Below are 12589 nucleotides of genomic sequence, written 5' to 3' on the forward strand. Positions count from 1 at the left end.
CAAACTCTCTCAAATCACTGATGAATACATGAACCCCATCCCATGAGACAATCTCTCAAACTAAAATCTCCGAATCAATGCCAAATAATGGGATGAATGGAATGATATAACTGCCCTCTTTGCCCCAAGATGTGAAGAATCATCAACCCAAGGAAGAGAAGAAACAAGATGAAGCAAATAATGATAAAAGTAAGAAAGAGAATGAAAATATGATGATAGTAAAATAGAACAAACAAGGTGATAAGGAGATGGTAACAAAAATGAGAAGATAGGCCTATAAGTCTAAAGCTCATAAGACTTTCCTAGCAAAGCATGCATATACATCAAAAGGCCCAACCCGAGTGTAGAAATGGTAATCAAGGCTATAAGAAAGGAAAAAGGCTTTAACATACCACATGAAGCTCAATGGGCTAGCAACGGTCTAATATATAGATAGAGGTGATAAAGTGTAAGACTAACCAAAATGATGACCACCCATCCTGTGACCATGGTCTCAAATGTAATACTTCTTTAGCTGATCCACATTGGTAGGGTCTAAGAACTAGTCTATATTTCGATATATCAATCATATTTCTTCTTTGGGGTCAACTCTCTAGTGACATGTGGTGTACTCCAAGTAAGTCCCTAGGGTCTCCTGGAATAGATGAATCTCCATGACCATATCTGGGCTCACAATTTCCTCAAACATATCATCAACATAAGCAAGATCCTCCAATATAAATAAACTTAATCTCTTTTGATCTCTCAACGATGAAGATCTCAAGCATATTAAGAACATGAACTATCTCTGACTAATCTATGCTAACCATCCAATTATCATCCAATACGTCCATCTCAGGCTCATCATGAAGAAAACCATGTCGATCAAATCTCTCATCTTAGAGAAAAACTAACATCCTCTATAAGAACTCTCATATGATAAACTTTGACTCATAATCCACTAAACTCATCATATGTAGGATGTCACCCTCAACAATGTCACTGGCTAATTGGGTAGTGGGGGTGGGAGGTAATGAATCACATAACATCTCATCATAAATTGGATGTTATCTATCTCACTGTCCATCAATCATCTGGCTCAAACCTGCTAATACCTCCTTAATAGAGTCATGGTGACCATAAGTTGATCAATTGTAACATACTGAGGATCCATATTTGATTGCTTTGAAACCTTGATCAATCTATCTCCAACTCTAATCTAAGAAGTTGAATCTAAACTAAAACGAATAACATTACTATAAAGTACAAAGACAAGGAAAAAGAAATATCATGAAAGAAGCTCAGAATGGGTGGAAAAGCACTAATCACAATGCAGAAAAGTGGCCCAACTGAAACTCAAATATGTACCAATCTTTGAGCACACCAAAAGGAGACCATGAAGAGGACAATTGAACCCAATTGTGACCAAGGTTGCTCTGAAGGTCCACAGATGCACCCACATGTAGGAATGAAATCTTAATTGGGTCTAGGCTAACCTACAAGGTTGAAGTGGCTCTATAAAATAAAATGGATAGGCAGAAGTGATCTTACCCTCCGACGGTATGCAACCCTTTGCACACTTCCGGGGAGACGAGGTGCTTCCATGTAAGGTGGTCATCACTTCCACAGATACACTTCCTCGCTTTCCCAGGGGTTTTCTTAATGGTGAAGACTCTCTTATATCTCAACACTCAGGGTATAATCTAAAGAATGCAGTGAAGGATGTGGGTGCATCTGAAAAGCCCTAAATCTAAAGTGAGATAATAAACAAAGACAAGCAATCATACAATCATGTAAGAGTAATGGTTGTCATGCAACAAGCAGTCATACCAAGCAGATAGGTATCATACAAACAAAATCCTATCTAGCATATGTGGGAGTGAATTATGCTGAAGTGAACAAGCAATCAAGTGATCATTCAAGGCAATCAAACATGTCGAGATAGCAAACCAAACAAGCAAGCAAATCGGTTCACCTTGCTTAAAAAATGGGGTACCCTCTAATCGACCAATTAAATGCCACATTTTTCTCAACTAGTGTTCAAGCTTGATACTCAAAATCCCCGGTGGAGTCGCCAATTTGTGGACCCACATTTTTCACATGCGTCCCCACTTAATGGCGAAGTTCATTTTTATTGGTGAAAAATTAGTTTTGGAAAAGTTGGAGTCGCCACTTATTTTATTTTATTTTAAAAAGGAAAATAAAACAAGAAAGAAAACCCTAAAGAAATGACTCCATAGTTTTGGAAAAACAAGTCTTGAAAAACCCGAGGATCAAGTTACCTATTGGGAAGACACCTCTAAGAGGTAGCATCCCTCTAAGCCCTAAAGAGGTCTCTAATGACTAAGTCGAGGGAAAAGTGGCAATTAATCCATCGATTGAAGGTACCTAGGTAGGCTAAGGTGATTTTAGAACCAGCATGCCAAAAAGAAATCAAATCGCAATTGTAAATAGGGTTAGGAAGCGTACATGGACTGTTTCTTAAACGCTATCAAAACAACAATAGTTAATTTAGAAATATGGCACACAATATGCTTTTTTATCAAAGATAACCAAACGATCAAACGTATATCAAGGCAATCAAGCATAACATCAAACAAGGGCATAGTACACAAAGACATGGATATTCATGGAATTTTGAAAATAGGTTGATGGAGAGCGTACCTAGACAACGAGTCGAGCGCTAAAATGAGAAACAAGGTTAGCTCCATAATAGGTGTAAAACCATCTCATGTATTCATAAAGAGGAAATACAATCAATCAAATATCGAACAAACAATAGTGAAGAAAATATCATGGATGTTGGGCTCCCACCAAAGCCTTAATTACTTTTGCATGAATTGGTTCAATTAGTTCCATTATTGGAATCATGAATTTTATTCATGTCTGTTAAGGAATCAAGAAAACCATGAAAATTATCAAGAAAAATAAAGAAAATGCATGCTAGAAGTTTTGACAGCAACAAGTTTATTGAAAATGAAGATTCTTATTGCCTAGAAGAAATCTAGAGATGGATTTTTAAAGCTAGAATTATTAAGTTGAAAAGGATTTGAAAATTCAATTCAAAACTATAAATTCTCAATCAAAGAAACAAATAGAGGAAGAGGTGTGCACTAAGGTGGCCAAAGGAGTGGAGCCAAGGGATTTTGGATAAAAGAAACCAATTCACTGTAAAGGTGTTTAGCTGTCAAATGCTTCAACTTAAGGGTGTTTGGCTGTCAAATACTTCGATTTAAAAAGCAACTTGATTTGTAAGCTCGACTGGCTTATCCCCAACAGTAGTCAAACACTGAACAAAAGGTTCAAAATTCACAATTTTCTACATTGACAGGTTTTCTGTATTCCATATTAAATTCTCATTGCCAAGGTTTCATCACTTCTCTTTTTCTTTCTCGAGGATAGGGTCACTTAGAACTGAATACTGGATCAAAGAGAAGTGTCACATTCAAGAAAGATTTGGTGAATAGTATAAGGGCTTTCATTTATGGCTCCAAGATGGATGAAGGTTCATCCCATTGAACTCTTGAGGATCTCCAGTTAGAATTTGCCCATTTGAGTTGTAAGTTGTGTCATTTTTCTCAATAACTTCATGATAAATTGAGTCTCACTACTTGTAACAGTCAGGGTTCATGATTCAAGCATCAAGTGAAAGCATTAACTACTTCCTCTAATATCGAGAATACTTTAGCCAACAGCTTTGATGGTAAAAAAAAATCATTATCTGCAGCAGAACTTGTTTCGTAGCTTTGCTTTGGAAAAACCATAAACTTTCTTTAAGAGATTCAATATTCTTAGGATCAAGAAGCACCACAATCTTTGCTCGAATAGCCTCTAGATCTATTTTTAAGTGAGCACGGGCAAATATCTCTTCAAGTTCAACCTGCCTCTTGAATTAGTTTCCTTCATCCTACTAGCTTTCAATTGATCAAGCCTTTCAACTTCTACCTCATCTTGCAATAATAGAGTTTGATTCATGCGGACCATGGTTAAACAAATTATTTTCTACTCACTTAAGCTTCCTCTGTACATCAGGTCCAACTCCAAATCAAATTCCTTTGTTGCCACTTGTTATCGAGTTTCAAGCCTTTGCTAAAAAATTCATCTGATTTGTCAATTTTCACACAATTTTCTTCTAACTATAGTTCAAAATCTGTGTTTTTAAGCTCCTCATGAGCTTCATCTTTTACCTCTTCAATAGTACTAACTAATCATCTGTAGCTTGCATGAGAGAGCTTACCTATTGATGCTCATACGACTCACTCTCATTTTTCGAAGATGTGACTGTAACAATGGCAATACTTTTGATCTGGGATGTTGCCTTGCTCAAAGAGGGCTCTCAACTCTGTTTAGTGTCATTGATGATGGGCTATCTCACCTCCAGCACTTGGACTACCAATCCAGATTTCTCATTCTTAAAAAACTACCCAAACATGAACTTGATCAACAATTGTGGATGACAAATCACTCTTTTCTAAACATGTGAGCTTCACTATGCTCAACTTCATCATGCTCATCTCTATGTCCAACTGCAACATGTGAAAAAACTCATACTAGCAATGATCCATTATTTCATACCTAGAGAACCCCATAATTCTTTCGATGACCTCCTCCTTGCAAGGTTGGTTTGGCATGCATGTCATAATGCACTCTGTTTTCAATAATCAGAAGATTACTCTTTAGCGAGGTTGCTGATGAAGAAGTTTGATGGTTACTTGATACGCTTGGGAATGAGAAAATCAGAGATGAGAGAATGGTCTCGATCATTCCAGGTACAGTTTTCGCCCTAAATGTGTAGAGCATTTGGCTTGAAGCTGGAATAGGAATCCATATTCATCAAATAGACGTGTCAAATCATCAGATTATCTATGAAAATACCAAATACTTTAACAGGGACTTTCAATTGGAGAATTTTTTTACTCAGAACAGAAGGTTGGGATGCAAAATCATTTTCCTCTTGATCATCCAAAGAAGATGAAACCATGATCGAACTAAAGGGTGGAATCGAGATATTGCCTTCATCCTCCATATTTGAACCTCCACTTGACATACCCTGATTCGTTAGGTTTCTTATTGCCAAATCCTTTCATAGAGTGGTTTCTTTGAGATCGTTCACTTGTATACGTAGCCTTTCTTCTCAGACAAACGAAACCGCTCCTATTGTAAGCTGTCAACACAGAAATGGAGAAACCCCTTTTTGGCATTCTTAGCACAATACTCAATCGATAATGCTTTTCACTCAGGCAAGCCTCCCTATGGAAAAGACTGAGCTTTAAGCAATCATTCAACATATATATCAATGTGTTCTTCCTTCTGCTCAAGATCACACAAGAGCTTTTCAATTGAACCATGCAGGGAAACATTTTGTCTTCAAATTCCTATTATATAGCTTCCATGCCTTCTAGTATTATCACAGTCACCAGAAAACAACTTCTGAACATGATCCAACAGACCCTATCCAACTCTAAGTAGATGCAGGCTGACAAATGTTTCTCAAGAACCCCAGAACTAGTGAACTTCCCTCTTCTTTAAAGAACCAACCAAAAATCGGAATCCATCCTTTTATGAATCCCCCAAAAAGGGTCTTTTGCGTGTGTGCTCTCAAGTTCCACTAAAAGTCCTCATCTAACCCACTCTCACACTAGCAACTTTCAAACATCATGTCTGCAGCCGCAGATGCCCTATCTCTCTATCTTCTCTATTGTTCCTTTCATCTCTTCAATAAAAACCAAAACCAGAAAAAAAAAAAAAAAAAAAAAAAAAGAAAGAAAAAACTCTTTCTCCCTTATTCCTCTCATAGCCTACCACCTTCCCCTTAATGGTGCATGAATCCCATATGATATGTTGACACCTGTTATGGCAGAGTGAAGGTCTTTCTTTTTCATGGCACGATTGCCAACTTTTTGGTGGAGACTCAAAAGGTTCCTCTATATGGTCCCAAATCTACTTATTTCCAAAACTGTCTATGCTTCTTGTGTTTTCCCATATATATATATATAGCCTGTGGAACCTTTCCTTTCCAAAAATAATCCATGAATCTTCCTAAAACACGGTTTTCAACCTTCCCTTTTCTCTCAAGTGGTGATTCCCTTTGGATGAATTTTCCTAGGGCATGAATATTTACACTCCATTTGTAGCCGTGGACTTTCTTTTGTTAATAATTTTAGTGAGCCTGTTTCCAAATTGTCGGCAGCCACTTCCTCATGCAAGAAATAAAATAAAGATAAAAATAAAAATAAAAGTAAAATAAAGATAAAATAAAATAAAAATAAAATAAAGATTAAAATCAATAAATATCATGAAATTTAAATTCAAAAGAAATTTAAATCACGTAGCTAAAAAAATAAAAAATCAACCACATGCAAAAGTATGAGCCATGCAAAAATGCCTAAAGGTGACCTAGGGTGTGTCCTAGTGTGCTAGGGCGAACGAAGTGGGCCAAGTGTGCTTAAGTAAACCTAAGTGGGCCAAGATGAACCTAAGTGGGCCTAAGGTAGTGGGCTTAATGTGGTGTCTAATGAGCCAAGAGTGCCTAAGTGGGCCTAAGGTGGTGCCTAATGGGCTAGGTGTACCTAAGTGGGCTTAGTGTCACAGGATGCTTCAAATGACCCTCCCCATGGGCTTATATAGGAGGAGGGAAGCTTCTGGAGACTCCTGAAGCCATCTACACTAAGACATTGGTGGGAAGAGTGTGGAAGGTTCTAGAGATGCCTAGAGATGTCCACACATCTCTACACTATGGTGGAAGGCATGAGAGGAGTCCAAGGCTTTCTAGAGAATTCTAGAGATCTCTTGTATATTCTTGTACATGGGGTTGTATATAGATTAGTGTAGGGAGTTCTAGAATATTCTTGATTTGTAAGGAACCCTCCAAGGTTCCAAAAAGTTCCATTGTGCCTATAAATAGGTGAGACCCTCATTTGGCCAAGGCGCCACCCAAAATCACTTCTTAACCAAGCAAGTGAGCTTCCAAGCACTTGTAAAGGCTTCCTTGAGTTAATAAGAGCTTCCATTATTTAGAGAGTTGCCTACTAAGCTTCTTAAGCTTTTGAGTTGTGAACGTCTTAGCCTAGCAAGCTAAGCATTGGGAGCAAGGCTAACTTAGCAAGATCAAGCATCTTGACTTGCCTAAGTGCTGTACGAGCTTAGTGAACGACTAAGTCCATGACATTAGGGTGTTTAGGACGTTGTCTAAGTGACCTAAACATGCCTAAGTGCGCTATCCTAAAAGTGCACCTAAAAGCTACCCTAAAAAGGAATGGAAAACCTTAGTCTAAATTAGGGTTGCTAAAGGTGACAATGGGGTTAGATAAATACCTCAATCAAAGTCTCCAAGATGGTTAAAAAAGGTAAGTAGTATGAGTAGCAATGGGCCACCAAGGAACTATTGTGGAGCACTGAAGGTGAACTTAAAGACATGTGCTAAAGGGACAAAATGGAGGGTCTACACTTCCCTCATCCATAAGCAAGTTGTGGAATCTTCAAGTGTTAGATATAAAGCATACCAACTTCCTATCTCAATGTGGAAATTGCAACAGCTACGACACTTGTACTTGAGTGAGGGCTATCGACCAAGTACTGGTCAACACAAGTAAACTTATGCTTTGACCAAGTACTGGTTCTCTTACAACCCTTCAGACATTGTGGACTCTTTAATTATAAATGAGAAGACTTTGGTAAGAGATGGCCTACACAAGTTTCTCAATCTTAGAAAATTGGGATTGACAATGTCATCACAAGTACATACAATGATTGACATGGTTCTAAATTTAAACCATCTCTCATCTTCAAGGATCAAATCCATTGATGTTAATGACCACCTTGGGGATCTAGAATTGAAGCCTTTAAGAGGTCTCGTGAAGCTTTCATACAATATTTTGTTTAGACAATTGAGGAATCCATCAATTGTATATGAATTATGAAAGGTGGATCTCAAATATGGACTATGGCTAGAGGAGGGGGTGAATAGGTGTTATTGAACAATTTAAAAAGGTTTCCCAACACAAATTTTCTAACCTTTGAAATTCTTAATATCTATAAACTTCTCTTCCTACAACTTTTCAACAAAACACAATATTCAAATAAGTATGAATGCAATAACACTACACCATCAGATTTCAAATGCAAGTCACATGAAAATACTTCAACACTCCCCAAGATTAATTCATAAAAACAATTATCTTCTTTAACTCATTTTCAATTACTACAAGATATCATTCACCAAAATGAACAAAAAAAATTATTCAAGATATCCAATGGGTAATTACACCTATTTCAATTCATTTTTCTTCCATTTAACATATATACACCCAATTAACCAATGATATCAAAAACTGAAAAAAAAAAAAATCAAAAAGTAGGATGAGAAAAAGAGACAATGACGCCAAATTTTAACGTGGAAAGCCTCCTAAGATATCAAAAACCACGGGCTTACAACTGATAAAAAAATTCACTATAAAGAACAAAAATTGAATACAAGGTTTTATCTAACTCAAACCTACCAATCCTTCCCGGACCACTTGACTAGTACTTTTCACTTTCAATTAACTTCTCACCTTTTTTTTCTAGACCACACTTGGAGTCCACACTAAGCTCGATCTCGACCTCTTCTTGAATCCACACAAGAAGAAAATGAGTTTTGACAAAAACCCAAATAGATTAGAAATTGAGAGATGAATGAATGAAAAATCAACCCATTTTTTTCTCAAGAAAATCCATTAAAACCAATTTGGAAAAAAATTAGGAAAGTTGAATTTTCTTGGCAATCTAACAACCCAAAATAGGAAAAGAGGAGAATAAAAGGAGATGGTTGTTGTTGTATCTCTCTACCATTATAGGAAGCAATTTCAGGGTTTTTAAATGAAAGAAGCCCTTAATCCAATGGATGAGATTTCATCAAGAAAGTGCAACCCGGATCGATCCGACCTAAAGTTTGATCAATCCTGAAACAAGGCATTTTGAACACTTAATAAAAAAAAAAAAAAACAAAAAAAAACATTTAAATAATGTGGTTGATTCAATTCCGTCCAATCCAACCTCAACCATATGCCTTGGTCTCTAAGCAAATTCAATGTCTCGATCTTTATTAAGCAAGTAGTCAGAAGAAGGATTTTGAAAAATTGAGTTAGGAGACACTTAAGAATTTTGCCCAAAATTGTCAACCTAACTAAACACTCACAAATTCCCACATAGTTTCACCGACCCTACCTTATCTTCGTCAGAACTTACAGAAGGTCCAATGCAATCACTGGGTTATAAGCTTCCCAACCTAAGAAGTCTTAAACTGTTTGCCAAATCTTATTTAGGGAAGAGCATGCATTGCTCTAGGGGAGGTGTTCCTCAGCTTCGAGTTCTTGAACTATGGAAGCTAGATCAACTAGAGGAATGGAAGGTGGAGAAAGGAGCACTGCAAGCTCTTCAAGATTTGGAGATCAGGTACTCTGAAAGGCCCCAGTGCTTCCTGTAGAATTGTTAGACAGGAGTCCTTTCTTGAAGATTGATGTTCAACTTGCCCAGTAAGTTCACTCCATAATTTTCTTCAAATTTTGGTTTGTAACTTGCTGAGTATAACCAACAACCTGACACACTATTGTGCTTTTTATGCTTGATTAGGCGGTGACAAGATATGTGGGAAGGAAACATTGGCTATGACTACCCGCTTCAATGTTATGGTCTACTTCTTCGTGGCCTTTGCTTTTCAGTTCAACCGTTCTGATATCCAAATACTGATTGAGGCGAGTTCTAAGTTGCAACAGTTAATGGAGCCCATTTCGGATTGGGCTTCCGTCCCTTCTGCCCATTATGCTGCTGCACCCATCATTGCCAATTAAGTTATTGTCTTGGATGCCTCATTGTGTAGTTGTGCATGTGATCTTCATATTCAGGCCATCATGTACTCAATGGAGTTTTGGGTGTGAAATATGTTTTAGAATTTCACTTTCTGATAATATCTGGATCGAATGGAATAATCATGTTGCTAGTGAGCTCTAGTTTTCTGCAAAGAAAAATAATTTTCTCATTCAAATGATGATGTTATTTTTCTATCTTATGTAGTCAACTGGAATGCATATATATATAGAGAGAGAGAGCGCAATAACTTATATCGCCATTCTTTTCATGAAATAGCAAATTAATGCCCACATAGATGAAAGGAGAGTACGATTGATCCACTCTCAACAAGCACATAGATTATTCATCACCTTTGTTAGAATCTTCATATCTATAACTTATGTTGTAATTATAGATTATAACCTTATAAGTAGTTATTATGAGGAAAAGTCTATTCAATCTCAATGTAATCACAAAGCAAACATCCCATAATTTCATTAAAAGGGCAAGTGGAAGTGGATCTCAACTATTCTTCATGTGTGACCCTCCAGATGGCCCAAGCTAAGCAGTGAGCACAGTGATATAAAGAGGAGCAAAGAACTGACGCTGCTACATCACCAAATCCAAAATTCGACATGGAACATCGGTCTGTCTCTCCCCATGTCCTCATCTTCCCTTTACCAGTTCAAGGCCACGTCAATCCCATGCTCAAGCTCGCCGAACTTCTTTCCCTCGCCGGCCTCCGCATCACCTTCCTCAACTCCGACTACAACCACCACCGCCTCCTCCGTTACACAAATATTCTGGACAGATACACGCGCTATCCTGGCTTCCGTTTCCAAACAATCACCGATGGGTTGCCATTGGATCGTCAGCGGACTGGTGCAGGATTGAGGGATATGATGGATGGAATAAAAGCCACGACCAAACCACTGTTTAGGGAGATGGTAATTTCGTGGTGCCGGAGTTCCGACCCGGTGACCTGCATCATAGCAGATGGGCTCATGAGTTTTGCCATTGATGTTGCTAATGAAGTCGGAGTTCCCATCATTTCTTGCCGTACTGTCAGTCCTTGTTGCTTCTTGGCATATTTCTCTTTCGCCGAACTCATTGAAGCAGGGGAAGTCCCCTTTAAAGGTAACTTTTCTGGCTTATCTTTCATGAAAAAAGGTTGTTTATATTCATGTTCCATCTGTGTTTTTCTCTCTTTCTTCTTTTTCTTATTTTCCTAGGAGTATGGCTGAACTGCAGATGATGATATGGATCGCCTAGTAACCAGAGTGCCGGGAATGGAGGGGTTTCTCCGGCGGCGAGATCTACCTAGTTTTTGCCGTACCAGGGATGCAAATGACCGCGGAATCCAGTTTATAATCACGGAGACTCAACAAACCCCACGAGCCCATGCCCTCATACTCAATACATTTGAAGACCTAGACGGACCCATACTCTCTCAAATACGCAATCACTGCCCGAAAATCTACACCATTGGACCTCTCCACGCACATCTCAAATCCAGGCTTGCATCCGAAACAACCACGTCACAGTTTTCCAACAGTTTCTGGGAGGAAGACAGAAGCTGCTTAGCGTGGCTTGATCGCCAGCCATCAAAATCTGTCATCTACGTCAGCTTCGGAAGCATCACGGTCATCACAAAGGAGCAGGTGATGGAGTTCTGGCATGGTCTAGTCAACAGCGGGAGTCGCTTCTTGTGGGTCATACGGCCAGACTCCCTCACAGAAAAAGATGGAGAGTTTCAGCTGCAAGCGCAGCTCCGGGAAGTGACGAAGGAGAGGGGTCAAATCGTGGATTGGGCTCCACAGGAAGAGGTTCTAGCGCACCCGGCTGTGGGTGGGTTCCTAACTCACGGTGGATGGAACTCCACGCTTGAGAGTATATTCGCCGGAGTGCCAATGATTTGCTGGCCGTATTTCACTGATCAACAGTTAAACAGTAGGTTCGTGAGCCATGTTTGGAAGATGGGTATGGATATGAAGGACACTTGCGATAGAGTTACTATTGAAAAGATGGTGAGAGATGCGATGGAAGAGAGAAGAGCTGAGTTCACCAAATCGGTAGATGCCATGGCAAAATTGGCAAGACGTAGCCTGAGTGAAGGTGGGACCTCCTACTGTAACTTTGACCGTTTGATCGAGGATATAAGGTTGATGAGCGCCTCTCATAGCCTGGAGGAACTTGCTTCCGTTGAAATGTGATTTCCTCCCTTTTTTTTTTCCAAGTTCTTTTTCAATCAAAAAAGAAAAACCATCGGTAGAAGTGCGGGGCAGGATCACATGCCCTTGCAACTAGAGGGGCTAATTTGGGAAAGTAGGTAAGCAAGCCCAACTTATAGAATATTGGATATTTTGTGCTCTTACTTGGAACCTTTACCGGTTGCTTGGGATGCAATTTAAAAAAGTATTAATGAAATAAGCCCAAATTTATCGATAGGAAAAAACTGTCATGGGATCCTAACCATAGTTTTGAAAACTAAATCAAATTGATTTGTCAAATCAATTAGCTATCAACTGATCACAATACCGATTTAATTAGGTAGTTGAACAGTTTCAAACATTAAACTATAATCAAATAACCTAAATCAATAATTGAACCAGTCAATCTAACTAGTTAAATTGTTGACTGATTAAGCAATTGAATCGTTTCAAGCATTGAATTAAAATCAAACCACTTAAACCAATAATTGAACCAACTAGTCCAATTAGTTAGATCATAATACCAATTCGATTAGACAATCGGACCATTTCAAGCATTAAATTGAAATCAAACC

General features: G+C 38.4%; 2 protein-coding genes across 2 annotated transcripts in view; one reads left to right on the forward strand and one right to left on the reverse strand.

Annotated features, from left to right (window-relative positions):
• Positions 1–12589, reverse strand: part of LOC117914223 — a 71524-nt gene that overhangs the window by 24725 nt on the left and 34210 nt on the right. The gene's annotated exons all lie outside the window — the stretch shown is intronic.
• On the forward strand, positions 10283–12227 carry LOC117914224 (7-deoxyloganetic acid glucosyltransferase-like). The gene is made up of 2 exons (XM_034829461.1): positions 10283–10941; positions 11056–12227. The coding sequence occupies exons 1-2, from the start codon at positions 10440–10442 to the stop codon at positions 12015–12017; spliced, it is 1464 nt and encodes a 487-aa protein (XP_034685352.1). The 5' UTR covers positions 10283–10439; the 3' UTR covers positions 12018–12227.

Source organism: Vitis riparia, chromosome 5 (genome assembly GCF_004353265.1).
Source record: "Vitis riparia cultivar Riparia Gloire de Montpellier isolate 1030 chromosome 5, EGFV_Vit.rip_1.0, whole genome shotgun sequence".
Lineage (NCBI taxonomy): Eukaryota > Viridiplantae > Streptophyta > Magnoliopsida > Vitales > Vitaceae > Vitis > Vitis riparia.

What these genes read in the sequence shown, in the direction of transcription:
- LOC117914224 (XM_034829461.1), top strand. Translation starts at nt 10,440, where the DNA reads ATGGAACATCGGTCTGTCTCTCCCCATGTCCTCATCTTCCCTTTACCA. An exon ending in AGGGGAAGTCCCCTTTAAAG is followed by an intron (nt 10,942 to 11,055) that starts GTAACTTTTCTG and finishes GCTGAACTGCAG; the next exon opens with ATGATGATATGGATCGCCTA.